General features: G+C 39.3%; 1 protein-coding gene across 4 annotated transcripts in view; it reads left to right on the plus strand.

Annotated features, from left to right (window-relative positions):
- The window catches only part of PRRX1 (paired related homeobox 1), an 83,411-nt gene extending 65,570 nt beyond the window's left edge, over positions 1–17,841 (plus strand). The window contains exons 4-5 of one of the 4 annotated variants that reach the window (XM_065935687.1): positions 2,013–2,084; positions 17,195–17,841. In XM_065935687.1, coding sequence (XP_065791759.1) covers positions 2,013–2,067 — 55 coding nt within the window. In that variant the 3' untranslated portion in view covers positions 2,068–2,084; positions 17,195–17,841. Of the gene's footprint in view, positions 1–2,012; positions 2,085–7,792; positions 11,107–16,606; positions 17,113–17,194 lie in introns of those variants that run through there. The other 3 variants (XM_065935686.1, XM_065935685.1, XM_065935684.1) reach the window with 3 other exon arrangements.
- Positions 17,842–18,776: the final 935 nt, after the last annotated feature.

The following is an 18,776-nucleotide window of genomic DNA, read 5'->3' on the forward strand; positions in this document are numbered from 1 at the left end:
TGCCTGCATTATACATACTTTGTATATGGGCATCTAACTGAAATTGTTAACATGCAATTTATGTATGCTTTTTGGGGAAGTGTTATATTTTAATTTGACAGATTGTGTAGAAATTCTAGATACACTTTAAAAAAAACACTCATAATTCCACCATCTTGAGATAACTAGTGTTTATTTTTGCAATTAGAGTTCAGTATTTTATATAGTATAGACATAGTGTAAATACTATTTTGTATTCTGCTCCTTTCACTTAAAATCATATAACCTAGTTACTTCTTATTCAATTCATGGTATACTTTTATATCTTTTCTCTCTTAGACACAGAGTTTGTAAAAAATAATTAAAAATTTCATAGAATCTGACTGTTCATATTCTGTATGAAGGATAAATTAATCTCCAGATTTAAGTAGAAAAATGATGGTTTAAACACTAATTTAATCAACAATTATGTTTTTGACCCAGTGTTGACTGAAGTGTTTATATTTTGATTAATTTCAAAAAGTGGCAAAAAATTATTTTGTTCCTTAAAGATATTTCTGCTGTGTTTAGAGCCAAAATACTCATTATGATCTCACATTTTGAAGCTTGGTAGGAAATATAAGTGTTGTTAAGGAAATATAAAAGAAAACCAAGTGATGAAAAGCAAAGGAAATGATAGATCTTTTGTGTTATGGAAAATTAACTCGCTATTTCTGTTGGTAATATTATGTCAAATTAGTTATCGCACATGTGACATTCATTAAAAGGCATTTCTCTTGGTTAATCCTTGGATGCTCCTGTGTGGCAGCTTTGTCCTTGATCTGGTTCCAAAGAAGAGACTGAACACTTGCCCGAATTTAAGCCCTCGGCACGCAAAGTTAGAGCCAGGGCTCATGATCCCTGTTTCTGTCTAATGTATTAGGCCATATAACCCTGCTTTCATTCACATTAAATCTTACTCTACTGAAAACAGTAAAAAGAGTAAGACTGGAAAACTACATAAACGTGCCTGTTTGATTCAGGATTTGTCTCAGATGCGGGAAGCATGTCTGCCACTGAGGTCTATGTTCTGGGGGATGTGGGCATTCCCTGGCATGAGTGAGACATGCAGTCCAGGGACTGTGAGGAGACAATTTTGCCAGAGAGGACAGTTTGCTGACTTCCACAGCTCTCCTCTGGAAAAAGAGAGGAGGAAACCAAGTCTCAAAGCAAATAGCTTGAGTATGGTCAGAATTATGACATGGGAAAAAAACAACACGTTCCCCCCACCCCCCCGCCCCGGGTGTCTTTTATATCCAGAGTGTCCCAGTACTCATCCAAACTGGGACACTTGTGAGAGTAAAAGGGGGGTGCTATTAATAATGACTCAAGGACAACAGGCATAGACTGGGATTGTCCCTGGCAAACCAAGACATATGGTTCACTCTATTTATAGCATATCCTCACCTCCTTCATTACCTCGAGGATATTAGAGGTGATGATGTCAGGCGGGCAACCGAGTCGCCCAGAGTAGCAAAGTAGTCCCTAAGTGGACACTACTGTTCTGGCAGGTGTCTTCTTTATCTACCCGAAGTCAGGGGAAAGAAGCTTGTCTTCGGCGCGCATACTCACTGCTTTGCTCAGAACTGTTTCCTTAGGCAAATGGAAGCACACACAAGCACCAGAGTTGTTAAGACTCCTGTCTTGTACAGCTTTGCCTCTTGGGCAGCAGTGATTTACCAAGTCCTGGACTTTTGACTGTCGTTTTGAATGAAGTAGTCAAGAAACCTTTCCTCAGGGGCATCCTTTCCTGTGAAAGATAGATAAAGAATGGTCTGGCTCTGCAGTACTGGTCTGGAGTGCCATTTCCAGAGGGAGGGCTGGGCTTCAAAGGAGACTAATGACAAGTGAGGGAGAGGCCAGTGATCCTTATCCACGATTTCCCTCCCCCAACCTTCTCCTCCTCCTCCCCTCATTTGATCGTGGTCACAGTGCTGCCTGACATCTGCTGAACGCATTTGGCTCATTTCTCCCTTTCACACTTTCAAAAATAGATCCTCCTCCCTCCCAAGATGTTGTTTACACGAGGGGCTTCATAACGGATTCTAACGGAAGACACTGAAAAGGTAACTTGTCAGAGGGGAAGAGGGTGGCCGCTGGGGGTAGGGTGTAAGTGGGAATTGAGTCTGTTCAAAAGCGGGGCTTACAGTCCTAGAAACCAAAGCAGTGAGGTCCTCCAGTGCGAAATGCTATTGGAAAGCAGAGCTGCAAGAAAAATGCGTCCATAGCGTTCAGAGTAGTCTGATAGCCTAGAGGAGGGCTCTTCAAGGATTACTGGGCATATGAATCACCTGGGATCATGTTACAGCGCAGACTCAGATTCAGTAAGTCTAGGGCAAGACCTGGGAATTGTACGTCTAACGTGCTCCCACGTGACGTCCAGGCTGTTGACACTTGGTACATGCTTTGAATAGTGAGGCTTTAGAGGATATAGGACAGAGGTCAGAAGAACTATGTTCTTGTCCTGGCTCTTGTTGCTCTTCAGGCCAGTTGAGTCATGAATCTCTTATGTACCTTGTATCTAAGATTGAGCTAGTAAGAATTTCCTTATTATCTATCACACAGGGGCTTTTGGAACCTACGGTTAAGCAACGTGCATTTCAAAAAGAAAAACAAAAAAATCACTGAGACAGCAGAAAGATGCAAGACTTCATATATAAAACATTTTTAGAGGAAAAATGTTTACAATGGCAGATGGATCACTGAACATGTAGTGCAAACTGAAGTCTTAGTAATGAAATGTGGTCCAAATGTGTCCACTTTAAGAGCTAAATGCACATTTAAAGAGATCAACTTCTGAGTTTTAAAAACAGAAGTTGGAAATGATTACTTAAATTACAAAAAATCACTTCCCAAAGGATTTATCAGGTCTCTCTTTAAAAGTTTAAATTCCCCTAGGAAAGCTCATATTGAATTTTATTAGATGGAAGCACGCATACCTCTGTTGTTCTTGTACTGACGACAGAACAAACCCAAGAGATGATCTCCAACCTTCACACATCACAAACAAACTCACAAAAACCTCAAGCTCTATAGCCTTTGGAAAAATCTGAGAATCCCTAGGATCTCAGAAAGACACACAGACTTCTTGGGCTGACAGATCTGTCTTTGGGGTGAATTTTTCCATAGCTTGGTATCATTTGTCCGGAAGGATCAAATAGAAAGCAAAGAGTTGAAAACTGAGTCAAGTATTATCCACCCGCACCCTCAGCATTCCTTAACTGTTTTGTGATTGGTGGGATCTGCATTTTGGGTGGCTAGAAAGCAGAAGGGGAGATGTTCGTAAGTTTCCTGGCTTCCATACCATGCATCGTATTTTCCATACTTCCTTTGGTGTTTGACAGCCATTTTAACATATTATTCCTCAGGACAACCTCTTAAGGTAGGTTGAAATTATCAAAAAATGATTTGCCCCCCAGTGAAAACAGAACTCTAACCCTGCTGGTGGTTAGCATTCTGCTGTCTATGGCTGAGCTCCATCTGTTAGGAATCTCCAAATAAGGAGATGGAAAAATTTCAAGCTTACTTAAATGTGTCAGCTCTCTGCAAGTTCCAGAGCAGATTTGCTGAATCAACAGATGGGATACAAGTATTTCTTTTTCATCTCTGAGTCTTCCAGGCCTTTTATTCATCAGTGTGATTTCTTGGTCACGGACACAAAGAACTTTACATTCTTAAAAACCAAATAGAAATGTTGCTTTGACCAAATGCTATAAGCCCAGTCTTAGTCCTTATCTCATGTCTCCATCCTGTTAGAGGAATAGGCAGAAGGTAAGATCAACGGGCAAGATCTCTAGGTGTCAGTAAGCAAGCTCTTTGGGCTACCATGTGCTTAATAAATTGATTAGTTTTAACCTTATCTTTTTAGCCCAGGAAGCTTAATCCTGTTTAGGAAGACCATGGTCTGAATGGCCCCCCAACTTTGGTTGAAAACAGCTTATTAACCTCATTGGTTTCTGTCTTGTGAGGAAACATTTCAGAGTTCTCTTTATTTTCCTAACACAGAGCTTCAAAAGTTTTGATGATATGGAAAACAGGTGGTCATGAACAATCTTTCAGATTGGCAGCCACTCAAGGCTTTCTTGCATCTGTTGTTACTTTTGGAAGTGAGTCCTCTCCATCATATTTCTAAGGCCTTTTAAAAGCATGACTAAGCTTCTTTTAGATTAATTTTGTCTTTTCTGACAGTAACATGTCTTGCTTGGCACTGATATGTCAAAGGACTGGTCCCTACTTGCCTAAATGGAGCTTTTAATTTAGGTTGAGAGACTAGACTCATGTCAAACTACTGGAAGGAAAACAGAGTCATTTTCTTTAGTGTATGCAGAAAATGTAACTGAGGTCTCTGCCTATAGAGTTATGTATCCTAAGCATTTATTTAGAGGCTGTGAATTAAGACAGTCTCTGTTTCTTCATCTTACTTCTTATGGCTATGCAATGCTGAAATGTTAGACCAATTTTTGAAACTTTATAACTTTCCTAAACATTTATCAAGTGAAAATCTTATCATTTATCAAGCATCTAGTATATTGCAAAACTCATTCATTAATAGCAACTGCCTTCTTATTCTGATAACCTCCTAACTTGAGAGACCTATAAGGCATTGTCATGGTCTCAAATACAGTGGTGTCTTTATAAAAGAATCACAGTCCAATTAGACAAGAGTTCTCTTCTCAACTCTGCAAACACAGCCTGCTGTTTAAGGAGAGGTGTCTCAGTGAAAATCTAGTCTCCCAGGCAAAATACAACTCTAATTTCACTAATTTGGGTTTCAGATGGGAAGTGGATCAACATTCATCTCATTTGGAATATTAACATTTGGCCTGCATTAGAGAGAGTCTCAATATTTCCAAGAAATGTGTCACCATGCTAACTCTTCTGACTAGAAAACCAGATGACACTAGTAAATTATGAAGTTTACAGCAAACTGGCTGCATAATACACAAAATTGAAATCACAAGTACAGTAGACATTTCTAGAAAACAGTAACAGCATCTTTAGCAAACTAATCCCCCACCGTTCTAACTCCCTTTGTCAACTAAGGAAAATGGACCACACCCTTGATTATCAAAAGAAAGAGAGACTCTCTATTAAACGAAACTTTCCTTGTCCAGAATCTCAAAGGATGTCTCAGGAAATTGAGTCAAATACTTAAAAGCACAATATTCCATGTTTGCCATATTTCCAGTTTGCCATCAGAGAACTTTTTCTCTTTTTGCTCCCTCGTGAAATTTTAGCTTTCTGTTTTCAGAAGTCATTCAATTTTATTCTCAGTATTTAACAAAAAACCAGATAACTCAAAATTCCAACTTATCTCCTATCCATTTAAACTGGTACCATGTATCATCTTTATGACTTAATTCTCTCACAGAAATCTGGCTTAGAAAGACTGATTTGGTTGATTTCATAATCTACAACTTAGGTTCATTGCCCAAATCCAGTTGTCTCTTTTCTAGATACTTAGATTTTTTTGTTTGTTTGAAACCTTAGACTTCAGTATATCCTAGAAATTTCTCAATTATGTGATTTATGGATTTGCATTTCTTTCTGATAGGGTCTTGAATGGAAGCATGTAATTCATATAGAACTTAAATGATAATGGGTATATGGATTTTGAAAATAAGTGAAACTTCTTGGTATATTATAACAACAACAACAAAACTTGTCCCATTTTAACAGGTTGTTCTGATTTTTTTTTTTCACTCCTAATTAAAACCTACTGAATTGAGACTGTTTTTCAACTGTTGTCTTTTGGTAGATAGTGGTTGAAGTAATAGTCTATTCTGTAAATCTAACCTGCACCAATATTTATTCATTTTTTGGCTACTGTTAAAAGCTATTTGTGGTGAGTTAAGAATATGCAATCATCAGCCCCTGCTTTTGTTATGTCCCTTCTGATTTTTCTCATTCTAATAAGAGCACAATTAATGGGAAGGACTGGTTCCTTAAAATAAAAGTCTGTTGGTAAAATACTTTTGGAAATCATTACTCACAGCAGGGTGACAGAGATCACTGATACTGAGCAGTAATCAGTTTAATCATACAGTACCTAGGTATTTCTCAGTTACTTACCTATTCACTAAATACTTTCTTGAATGCCAAATATGTGCTAGATATGGTGTTAGCTCTGCCTGGAGGCACAGTGGTGAACAAGGCAGATGAGGTGTCTCATCTCTGGAACTTATAGTTGAGGAATTAAAATAAGTGCTAACAGGAAAAGTACAGGGCGCTATAGATGAACCTAACTTTGTCTAGACAGTTAAGATCGGGTACCCAGAAAGAAGTAAGAGTTTGAAAATTTTCATCTTCAAAAATGAAAGAGTGTAGTATTATTTTGGAACCCTTCTAAGTCTTCCTCCTGCAGTAGGACACCCATACAAACACATACACCAGTGTTATAAGGGTCTTAAATTAAGGATGTATATTTCTAGTAAGACATAATTATATTTTTTAACCCAGTTTTCCTGGTTAATTGTTAGTAACTGAGCTGAAACAGGCTATTGTGAGTCTTGACTATAATTTTTGACTTGAAGTCTTGACTGCATGGTGTCCCAAATAAGTATTAATGATATAGTCTCCCTATTTGTAGAGTAGCTTCAGTTTTTTTCTCTTTCTGGTCCGACACTTGATCCCCAGAACCACAAACTCCTGTGTGGCTGACAAAATTGCACAGGAATGCAGGCACCAGAAGAGCACATGTCATTCCATTTATAAGTCTATCTCATTCCAGCCCTCAGTTGAAAGGTATTTTGCTAATCTTAGAAACAACTAGAAATACGTTCATTTAATTAAAATGAGTTGTTCCTTTATATCTATTTAGTATCAAGTAATAGATACCTTGCATCCTAGTCTAAGAAATCTTTACTTTTCCTTTTAAAGAAATTCTTGGGTGTAATTAACAGAAAGCCACCAATTACAAATTTCTGCCCAGTGGTATTCCTAGGTCTTAATTACAGTCTCTGACTTTGGGTTTTTCTCTGCAATAAGAACAGTCAGAAACAATTACCTCTGAGGTCAGGAATACTGAAACTGGATCATTTGCTAGTTTATATAGGATATTTAAACATTTCCAAAATAATGGATGTGGCATGCAGTGTAAGCTGCTCAAGTACTTTTGAGTAAAAGTTATAAAATCAAGGCCAGTAGGGATGGAAACTTCTTGATTCTGCAATACTTGGTACCATCAACCAGCGGATCAAGAAAGCCAGAGAAGTCATATTAGGTTGTTTAACTGGTTCTTCAAGGAAACTATTTAATATGGTATTCAGTGATTATCTAAAATGTGTTAAAATGTGATAGAATTCAAGTCAACTACCCAGAGTGAGGAAGGCAAAATGCCCTTTAGTTTCTTTTTCCAAATGCCTCCTTCTCTTCCTCCTTGCTCCCAGAAACTAGTGATGTAGGCAGGACAAGATTAAATACTGGTTTAATTGGTTAGCTGATGAAACACCTGCTATCCACCATAAGCAGCTTTCTTCTCTCACCCCAGAAATAAATCATTACTCACTGTATCCAACACAGAAAATACTTTCCCCCTTACCTTGTTCCACTCTCCACTGCTTTCCCCTGCCCTTCAAAACACTTGCCGCTAAGGACCTTCAACACACTAAGAGCCTTAGACTAATAAAAACCTGGGGCTGTAAGGGACCTCAGAGGCCATGTAGTCCAACCTGCCTGCCCCCATCCTGAGAGTTGCACCCATCTGGGGCACAGACTTGCGACTTCATGAAACTAATGCCTGTTATTCTCCCTGCTCTCTCCTTTGTCCCTACAGCGCCATGGCTACTTATTCTGCCACATGTGCCAACAATAACCCTGCACAGGGCATCAACATGGCCAACAGCATTGCCAACCTGAGACTGAAGGCCAAGGAATATAGTTTACAGAGGAACCAGGTGCCAACAGTCAACTGAGGAAAAAAAATAATTAAACAGGCCTAAGAAGAAATCAAAAACCATAAGACACCTATCCTGCTCTGTCATTTCTACATCTGCTGGGAAAAAAAAATAAAAACAAACAAAAAACCAGAACTAAACTATTGGGACCATGGCAGAGAAAAGCAGGAGAGGAGCAAAATGAAAATTAGTTAACAAATGTTCCTCCTCCCTCTGGGATACCACCACCACTTGTTTCTGTGTGTGTTAATTTTGTTTTTCCTTCTATTCATATGCTTTGCTTAATATACTCTGAGCTTCTTCAGTTAAGTTCAGCCCACCCACCCCCATGATTGTATGGGTTTTCAAAGAATCAACAGCAGCCAAAGAAACCATATATGTATATATATATTCAGAATAATTGCCTGTAGTCTCCTCATTGACCTGTTTGAACCTCAGTGCCTTACCCCATCCTTCTTCCCAGTTCTCTGGACAGAAGCTCTAGGAACTTCTGAAAAGCCAAAGTCTTTCTGAAGAATTTGTGCCAGACATAATTCCCTTGCTTATTGTCTCCATCTCTGTTGGTTATGGTAAGGTTATTCCTTCAGCTACTATGGGGAAAAAAAAAAAAGCAATTGTATGCAACATCTGGTCACTGGCCTATCTAATCCAATGTGATTGGCTATGTCTGGCTAATTCTAAGCTCTAAACTCTAGATTTAAGCTCTAAGCAATAGAGGATAATATCACCTCACTACTACCCCTCACCCCTATCCAAGCAGTCATCTTAAGTTAAAGATATTTGTTGTTTCTTGAGTAATTTGCTAACATAGGCTTATCTGAGAGAAGACATATTTTTCACTTGAGAGAGGAAGAGACATTTCTTTAGGAAAACAAACACTAAGTTGTGAAAGGCATGGCCTTACATCTCTTTGGTGCCTTAAGGGTAGTCAGATGCACACTTATATATATACTGTATATATTTATATATTATATATATATATATAAAATATTCTTGCAAGCTTGAGTTTGCAGTTTCTCAAACACTACCAAGAGCAAATTTCACACCATCACCAGTGTCCTTATTTCTACCGTGGTAAGACTTTTAATTAGGGATCTTGTTTCCTTTCTTTCTCTACACAAAATTCTCACTATGGCCACAGAGCAATTGATAAAGCAGCTGTCTGAGAACAGTTATAACTTTCACATTAGCGTTTTAAATAAATTAGAAACAATTGAGGCTATGAAAATGTCCTTAAGTTTAGCATCTGAACTCTGGTGAAATGCTGATGCATACTAAACTATCATGAGAATTATATTTAGCAGAGGAAAAGCCATTTAGTTATCTGTCCTTTTTCCACTCAATAGGAATATGAAAGATACATGATTCAGTGAAATACTTAAAGGTTTATCTAAATTCTAAGAATTTGAAAGGCAATTGTTGGCTATTGGTATCTTCTAATCTACTGAAATAAAGTTTAGTATCTAGGGCTGGGAGCCAGGACTGACTGATCTTTTGTTTCTTCTTCTTTTGTTTCCACTCATGCTTTTGAAACTTGTCAGGTAGACATGACCAAACCACATTATCATGCTGTGCCTTGGTTTACCTTTTTTTTTTTTGTAAAATGGGTTTAACAATACTTACCTACCTCACAGGGGTGTTGTGAGGCTCTAATCATTTGCTCCTTTATCCTTTCCTGTATTCTCTGTATGTCCAGCACTTTGTAGCCATGGGAGGGAAGGGACTATGAAAGTATACTATGTTCATAGAAGGCTATGGTACCCAGAAGCCTTGTTTTCTAGCAAGGAGATGCTACCTTGCTGTAAATACTCATAACCGTGCATTTGGAAATGAGAAATAGGTTTATATTTGCAGACCTCTCAAAAATCACATCATTTGATCAAAAAATAACTTGAGACACACAGAACAGACATCTCTTTGACTTATATTTTCATCTTGACCAATTTGGATTTATAATAATTTTTTAAATTAGTTGAAAAGCTTTAGATTGATTTTGGCCAAATATGCCAACTGTGAGTAACAGGCAAGGATTTGGGACTTAAGCTCCACTTTCAGGACACATTTGTGATTTTCCCTGGCATATCAGATTGAACTAATGGTGGTATTTTCAGTCAAACAATCATCAATCTGAAAATGTATTTCCAATGTTGATTCTAAACTTTTTTTAATAAGAAGGAAGCCCATCTTATATGCATTTTGCTTTCATCAACTGATTTCCTCTTCTTTTAACATACTATTAAATCATTTCTTACTGAATGGTTTATGTAGGCTGGCTGAACAACACACATTACTGCTTCCTATTCTTCAACTAATTCTCTTGTCCCACTAGCTGCTGAAGATTATCAAATTTTCATCCTAACAGATTAAAACATTCTTTGTGAAAAGAGTGCAGTCCAAGAAACTAGTGAACCTTTGGAGTTTGGGGAGAACAACTAAAAGAAGATTTGCGGTGTATAGTGCAGGGAATAGACATCATAGGTGAAAAGATTTTGCTAAAAATGGGGGGAATCTTAGAAGAGGGAGTAAAGAGATAGAGGATCATGTAAAACAAAGTCATTTGAAACTTTCATCCTGACATTCATTTTGAGTGGTGAAGAGAAAAGCCTGAACCCCCATAAACCCAGTGCTGGATGAAATTAGGCAGTGCCTGGGCAAGTCCTTGCTGTCCAGGAATATCATAGAGTAATCAATACTGTCAGTCATAGGAGCTTTTATTGCTAGTGAATCAATACCACAAACATCGACTATGTAAGGATCTGATAGAGAAATATACACAGGGTACCAGCACTCAGTTTTGTTCATTCATTATTGATTTTTAAAAAATAGAAGTTTCATATGTGATTTGGAAGAACAGCTTTCTGGCTCCTAAGCCAGGTGTGAGAGGGCCTCAGGGCCACGAAGTTCAAAGGCATATCCCTGTTCTTCATCATCTATAACCAGATAACAGATGAATACATGCCCACCGTCTGTGTTCCCAGTCCCTCCCCAAACAAGACACTGATTTGTAGAGTACTTGGCAGGTTAAATCAAGCTGGAAGAGGTGACTGGATAAAAAAGGGAATGACATTTAGGGTATAAAGATCTCATAAGAAATGTAATATGTAAATTATATCTTGCTTTATGATGTAAAATATACATTGTTTGCGCTAGAATAGAAGTGATTCCTTTTCAATAAAAAGAAAGAAGGATATGACGATGTCTGCTGAGTCTGATGGTTCTTTTCCCTTTGAAATTTAAAAACAGATCTGCTAAGATCTAAGACTGCATTCAGAAAAAAAGTGAAGGTAAGAGGAATTTCTGAACAAGAGAACTTCTTAGAGTATAATAATATTTTCTAAATATTTTGTTTGTTTCTCACAGACAAAGACAACAGTGGGAGAAAGTGGGGGCATTTTTTAGTAAAATCGGTAAGTGTAGAGTGAACCTTTAAGGAGAGTTTTGCTATTTTTCATCCACCCCTTTAGTATCCACAATAATGTATATCATTAGACAAAACAGATTAAGGACAGCCTTTTCTTTTAGAAAAAAGAAGTAACAAAGTAAAATTTCTTAAGCACCTATTGTTACAGTATTGAGTGTGTAGTAAGTAGGGGAGGGGGTGGTAGAAAAATGAAATAGGAAAATGAGTTATTTTTCATACAAATTAAAGTAAATCTGATTTAAATGGCAACTATAGCATGAACAAATTTATGCAATAGAAAGTGAAGTTACTCAGTCGTATCCGACTCTTTGCGACCCCATGGACTGTAGCCTACCAGGCTTCTCCATTCATAGGATTTTCCAGGCAAGAGTACCGGAGTAGGTTGCCATTTCCTTCTCCAGGGGATCTTCCCAACCCAGAGATCAAACCCAGGTCTACAGCATCGCAGGCAGACACTTTACCCTCTGAGCTACCAGGGAAGCCTATAGTTCAAGACAATAAATGTGTCCAAGAAATAAAGCAGATGGGAGTTCAGAAAAGGAAGCAAGAAAACACTGGGCTGGAATGGGAGAGAGTTTCACTGAGGAACTGGGACTTGAGTTTCATCAGCAAGGATCTGGGCAGAAGGGGAGGTGATAGATTTCAGGTGGGGAGTGGTACAGAATAAAGGATGAAGGGAGGGATACAAGAATGAGGAATTTGTGTCCCAGGACCATGGCAAGATGGGCCTAGAAGGGATGGAGAGCTTATTTTCAAGCAGAGTAGAAGAAAACACTGAAGTTGAAGTTGATTCTTCATCTTGCAATGTATTATGTGTCAAAGGAGTATGGATTTTTCCTCAGGCCATTGAGATTCATTGAAAGTTAGCAGGATTGTTGTGGTAAAAGGATGAAGATGAACTAGAGCAGAACAGAAACTGGAAGCAGAACAGAGAGAAGAGGAACAGAAAACAAAGGATTCATAGGAAACATCTTGCAAGGAAAAAATCAATAGAACTTTATGATGGGAGAAAGAGACTGGAGTCAAAGTAACCCTGATTTGAAACCTGGGCACGAGGGGGATGAATCACTGACAAAAATCAACAAAAACAGGAGCGGGCCAATAACAGGAGAAGATAATTGCAGAGAAGAGGGCCAATATATCTTTCTCCTTAACAGGAGAAAGTCTAAGGACTTTCCTGCCAATCCAGTGGCTAAGGCTCCATGCTTTCACTGGGGTTGGGGCGGGGCACGAGTTTGATCCCTAGTTAGCGAGCTAAGATGCCACATGTGACATGGCATGACCAAGAAAAGAAAAACCTGAAATGTAAGTGTTCAGTAAGTGAAGAAGTAGGGCTTAGAACTGAGGTCAAGGGTGGAGACAGAAATTTGGGATTCATCTTTAAGGAAGTGACACCTTGAGGTATAAGTATGAATAATTCTTCGAGAAGAGAGAGTATCATTGTGACTCAAATAATTATTTCAGTAAGTGCCTTGTGGAAGCAGTTAGCCCAGGGAAAAAGACAGAACTTTGAAAAACACTCCCGATTAGGAAGAGAGCTACTGAAAGCAATTTACAAGGAGCTTTTTAAGAAATAGAGGAGAGTTTAGCTTCTTTGTTATCTCAGATTTAAGAAAAGAGAAGTTTTTAAAATGAAGGGAACCACTTTTCTCTAATAATTACTGATGTTGAACATCTTTTCATGTGCCTCTCGGCCATCCGTGTGTCTTCTTTGGAGAAATGTCTTCTGCCTATTTTTTGACTGGATTGTTTGTTTTGGCCCTGTTAAGCACCATGAGCTGTTTGTAAATTTTGAAGGTTTCACCTCACACCAGTCAGAACAGCCATCATTATAAAAAAAAAAAAAAAAGAAAATCCACAAACAATAAGTGCTGGAGAGAGTGTAGAGAGAAGGGAACTCTCCTACACTGTTGGTGGGAATGTAAATTGGAGAACAATATTGAGATTCCTTAAAAAAATTAAAAATAGAGCTACCGTATAACTCTGTAATCCCACACCTGGGCATATATCCAGAGAAAAACATGATCTGAAGGGATACATGCACCCAAATGTTCATTGCAGCACTGATTACAATGGCTAAGACATGGAAGCAACCTAAGTGTCCATTGACAGAGTAATGGATAAAGAAGATGCGGTACATATATGCACTGTAATATTAGCCATTAAAAATAATGACATAACGCCATTTGCAGCAACATGGACGGACCTAGAGATTGTCATACTAAGTGAAGTAAGTCAGACAGAGAAGGAGAAATATTGTATGACATCCCTTATATGTGGAATCTAAAAAGAAATGATACAAATGAACTTACTTATAAAGCAGAAAGAAAGAAATTCACAGACTTAGAGAACAAATTTATGGTCACGGGGGTGGGGGCGGGGCACGGGGGGAGTAGGGGGAAGGAATAGTTAGGGAGTTTGGGATGGACATGTACACGCTGCTATATTTAAAATGGATAACCAGCAAGGACCTACTATATAGCATTTGAAACTCTGCTCAGTATTATGTAGCAGCCTGGAGAGGAGGGGAATTTGGGGGAGAATGGACACATGCATATGTATGACTGAGTCCCTTCGCTGTTCTCCTGAAACTATCACAAACTTTATTAATTGGCTATACCCCAACACAAAATAAAAAGTTTTAAAAAATAAATGAAAAGAAAGGAATGCTCAGTATACTCAAATGCTGTAGGGCACAGCAGCTAATCGGAGATAGAGAAAAGGCCACTGGATTTGTGATTTTTTAGAGTACAGAGTACTTGAGTGCTGGAAGAAGGTACATTTTAGCAAGTTATGGTAAGAAGAAGTGCTTGATAAAAATGGAAGCAGTGGTTATATACCAGAGGCCTCCAAACCCCAGGCCTTGGACTGGTACAGGTTAGGAACACGATGTCACAGCAGGAGGTGAGCAGCAGGCGAGCAAGCCAAGTTCTGTCTGTATTTACAGCTGCTCCCCGTCGCCTGCATTGCTTCCTGAGGTCTGTCTCCTGTCAGATCAGTGATGGCATTAGATTCTCATGGGAGTGGAACTCTACTGTGAACTGTGTACGTGAGGGATCTAGGTTGCATGCTCCTTATGAGAATCTAATGCCTGATAATCTGATTCTGCACTGTGGTAAGCTGTGTAAGTATTTCACGTAATAATAATAAAGTACACAATGAATGTAATGCAGTTGAACCATCCTCACCCTGCCCTGGTCTGTGAAAAAATCATCTTCCACAAAACTGGTCCCTGATGCCAAAAAGGTTGGGGACCACTGCTATAGATCACTTGCTTGAGATTTTTGGCATTGAAAGTGTATTAATAAGAATACTTTCAGTGGCAGGTGGCAGAAGCCTATCAAACTAGTTCAAATTACTCAAAGCTTTACTTAAAGGACACTAGGGCTGCCTACTGAACTCAGAGAAATACTGCTGGAGTCAGTGTAGCTCTCGGGGTCCCAGACACTGGAACGAGGCCCATACCCTTAGGCCTAGCAAGATCCATACACCCTGCCCTGGGTCTCACCAGCACTCTTCTGACTGTGCAAAGACTCTATGGGGCCAGATGAATGTGCCCACATGGATTCTGTATCTCTCATTGCAGACCATCCTTCAGGCACTTGGGGTTTAGAATTTCCTTTCCAAATGATCTGGAATCCACTTTCAGGGTTTCCATTAGCCTCTTTTCCTGGGACGACTATTTGTGGGGGTTGGGGTAGATAGGTGGTCCTTGGATACGCATGCTGCAGTTATTCCCAGGTGGCACAGTGGTAAAGAATCCTCCTGCCAATGCAGGAGACACAAGAGACGCAGGTTCGATCCCTGGTTTGGGGAGATCCCCTGGAGTAGGAAATGGGAAGCTGCTCCAGTATTCTTGCCTGGAAAATTTCCTGGACAGAAGAGCCTGGAGGGCTACAGTCCATGGGGTCACAGAAGAGTTGGACACAACTTAGCGACTAAACAGTAACAATGCATGTCTGCTTCTGGTGCAGGATGGGGCTGGGTGAGAAGAGACGTGGGTAGGCTCCAGCGTGCAGTCTAAGGCCTGGCCAGAGGCTCCCTAAAATGCCATGTTCTGGAAAGGAACTACAAAGCAAACAGTCTGAGAATTCAGAACGAGAACCTGGCTTTTCCTGTCATTATAAATGGGTTCATTAATGGAGGAGGGTGAAATATAATTTCTTTAGCAGTTTGTTAGCTTAATTTATAAGTAGTGTCTGGATGTGAATATGCAGGCCTTTGTTTGTTCTCTAGCCTGAATATGGCTCTAGCATCCCCATGGATGAGCCACCAGGCTTGGCTGCCTTTTGATTTAATTTCTGGAGATTACATTAACTAGAAATCAGTGCCAGAAAGCTTTCTGAGTCATAAATCTTCAATATGAACCCATTTGGGCCCCACATTTTTTTCTCACTTAGAAATTGGACTCAGACCTCTGTGCATCTGTAGGACCTCAGCTTGAAGGCTTCTTTCAAATCTTCCTTGGGACAGGGTGACAGGAGAATTTTGAACAGAGTTTATCTGTCCCCTGGTGGCTCAGATGGTAAAGAGTCTGCCTGCAATGCGGAAGACCCGAGTTCAATCTCTGGGTCAGGAAGATTCCCTGGAGAAGGAAATGGCAATCTACTCCAGTAAACTTGCCAGGAAAATCCCATGGACAGAGGAGCCTGGCAGGCTACAGCTCATAGGGTCACAAAGAGTTGAACACAACTGAGCAACTTCATTTTCACTTTATTTGTCCCCTATCAGTCAGCATACCAATTTATTGTGGTTTACCTAGGTTGTGGTTTACATTATGCTTGTGGGGAGACAGAACAGCAGAGAGTTTGAGAAGGAGCCGAGAAGGAAGATTTCAGTTATTGCTTTAGTTCCTCTTAAGCCCCAGTACTTTCCATTGAGTCTCCATTGTGTTTCAAACTTCCTTTACTTGACAAGGGGGGATTTCTGTTGCAGTTCAGAATTTTCTATGGTCTGATCCTTGGGGTCTTGCAGACCTGGCATTTGGTTGAGATCCTCTCTGTTGCACAGAATACCTCAGGTCATTTGGTTCTAGAGTTGAAGGCCTGTAATACTCATTTCTATATTGTCAGGCGTACTTTAGTTGCAAGTGGCAGAAACCCAATTGAAATTAGGTTGAGGTGGTTTAAATAGGGTGTTTATTAGCTGGATGGGAGGTAGGTCAGAGGAAGAAAGGAGGAGTCAAGGGAATCGAGGTAGCTCTGAGAAGCTCAGTCACTGGAACTGAGACTTAACATCACCAAAACCCTCTGTCTGTGTCTCATCTCTGCAGGCAAATTTTCTCCATGGAGTAAGGAAAGTGGCTGCTGGCAGAGAAGACTTGCATCCTTTCAGCTTAAAAGAAAGATCTGAGAAACCATCTCCTGTTATAAATAACTTTAATGTCCTGGTTTGGTTTATGTACACTTGTGATCCAATCACTGATCTCTAGGGGTGGAGATGTACTAAGTGTCTAGACCAGCGGTGTGTGTCTTTTTTGGGCACCACTTGAGCACCAGTGCAAAGCCTCTTGTCCTCACTTGTACATCTAGTCACTACTGAAATACTCAATCCTCGGTATATTTCCAGAGTCTTGTAGATAGAACATCAACTAAACCAGTGTATAAATGCTCCCCACTTTCATTTTCAGGCATACCAGTTTTGGACATCAGTCCCAAGTGGTGGTGGCCACCTTGATAATGGACCCTTGCATTAGTTTTCCATTTTCATCCTTTGATTCCCTCAGCTCGTCATTCCTGTTCCCTTTGACCATTTTCCAAATAAACCATCTGCATGTCAGCCATTACCTCCATCTGTGCTTTACTGGGAAGAGGGTGGGGGGAGGTCTCTGACTAACATGGAGCTTTATCTCTTTTGCCAGGGGACATCATTTCCAAAACTTGGATTGAATACTGGGAACCTGTTGTTACCAGAAGAAAGAGAAAATGAAATGAAATGTAGGCAGAGAAAAATAACATAGGTTCTCCAGGTCGAGGAAGGAGAAAAGAACACTTTTGACTGTCAACTGTTTTCCATCTCAATTGGTATTAACTTCCTTCTTGCTGACGTTAACAAATGCTTGCTGCAAATACATCAATTAAAACTGTACCAATTCCTTTCTTCATTCTTGTTGAAGAGACAACTAGCATTTCAACAAAGTCCGTTTACTCTTCTTTCTGGGCACACGGATAGGTTTCATTCCCCAGCATCCTTTGCAGGTAGGTGTGGTCTTGTGACACCTTCCAGACAATGGACTGTGAGCAGCAGTGGCATTTGACAGTTTCGATCCTGGCTCATAATTCCCACCTGCGCTTTCCCTTGCTCTTTCTTCCCTGTGGCTGAGTGCTAAGACAGCATCCAATCAACTTTGGGAGCCACATTTTAAGGATGGTGAAGCAACAGTCAACCTGGGGTTGGAAATGTGACTTCAGGAAGAAAAGTTACAATTCTTGCTGACCTGGAAACATTCTGGAGTATTACATGGTGGAGAAAATAAAGTTCTATTCTGTCAATCCTTGACATGACAAAGTCTATTTGTTAACTGCAACTCAACCCAACCTAAAACCCCCTTTTTCCTTTCTTCTCCCTTCTTCCTTCAACATCATGTGCTTTTCAAGATCCTTGCAACTCATAGACGTATGAGTTACACATAAGCACACATTCTTCCATATTGGACATTTGAATATTATAGTATATGGTTTTGTAGCATCTTGTGCCCTTTGTATAACATGTAATTAACTGAATGTTGTAGTAAATAAATATACTAAATAACACTTTCAATAAATTAGTGCCTGACACTGTAGAGTTCCTGGAAAATATGTCAAAATGTTACTCTAGTTTTAAAAAGGCAGCATTCCTGAAAGTAAAAATGCCAGGTCATCTACAAACTGAAGACATCTGAAAACAATTTCTTAAAGTCACATATTTATTTGCTTAGTGACACTCAGTTACTCAGAGGTAAAATAAGGCTAGAAATCCTGGACAGCTAGAGAAACTCACACATGTGCGCAGGAAGACATGAATAGAAATGTTCATCATAGCACAGCTTGCAATAATAAAATATTGGAAACAAACGAGATGTCCGTCAAGGAGAGAATAAACAAACTGTGACATATTCATACAATGGAATACTATTCAGAAATAAAAAATGAATAAATGAGAAATGACTACACACATCTATGGTTTCTGGAGACCTCTCAGAAACATCACTTTGAGAAGAAAAAATAAATTATAGAAGGATATATGACACTATTTATATAAAGTTTAAAAATAGATAATAAAATCATATATTGTTTATGAACACATGTGTATGTGGTAAAATACACAAACATATAAATAAAAAAATGAAATGAAAAAAAACTTCAAAATACTAATTTCTGAAAACAGCAATTTCTGAGTAAGGAGGTAGGGGACAGAATCTGAAGAAGCACACTAGGTGCTTCAAATAAATCTGAACTATTTCA

Source organism: Muntiacus reevesi, chromosome 5 (assembly GCF_963930625.1).
Source record: "Muntiacus reevesi chromosome 5, mMunRee1.1, whole genome shotgun sequence".
Classification (NCBI taxonomy): Eukaryota; Metazoa; Chordata; class Mammalia; order Artiodactyla; family Cervidae; genus Muntiacus; species Muntiacus reevesi.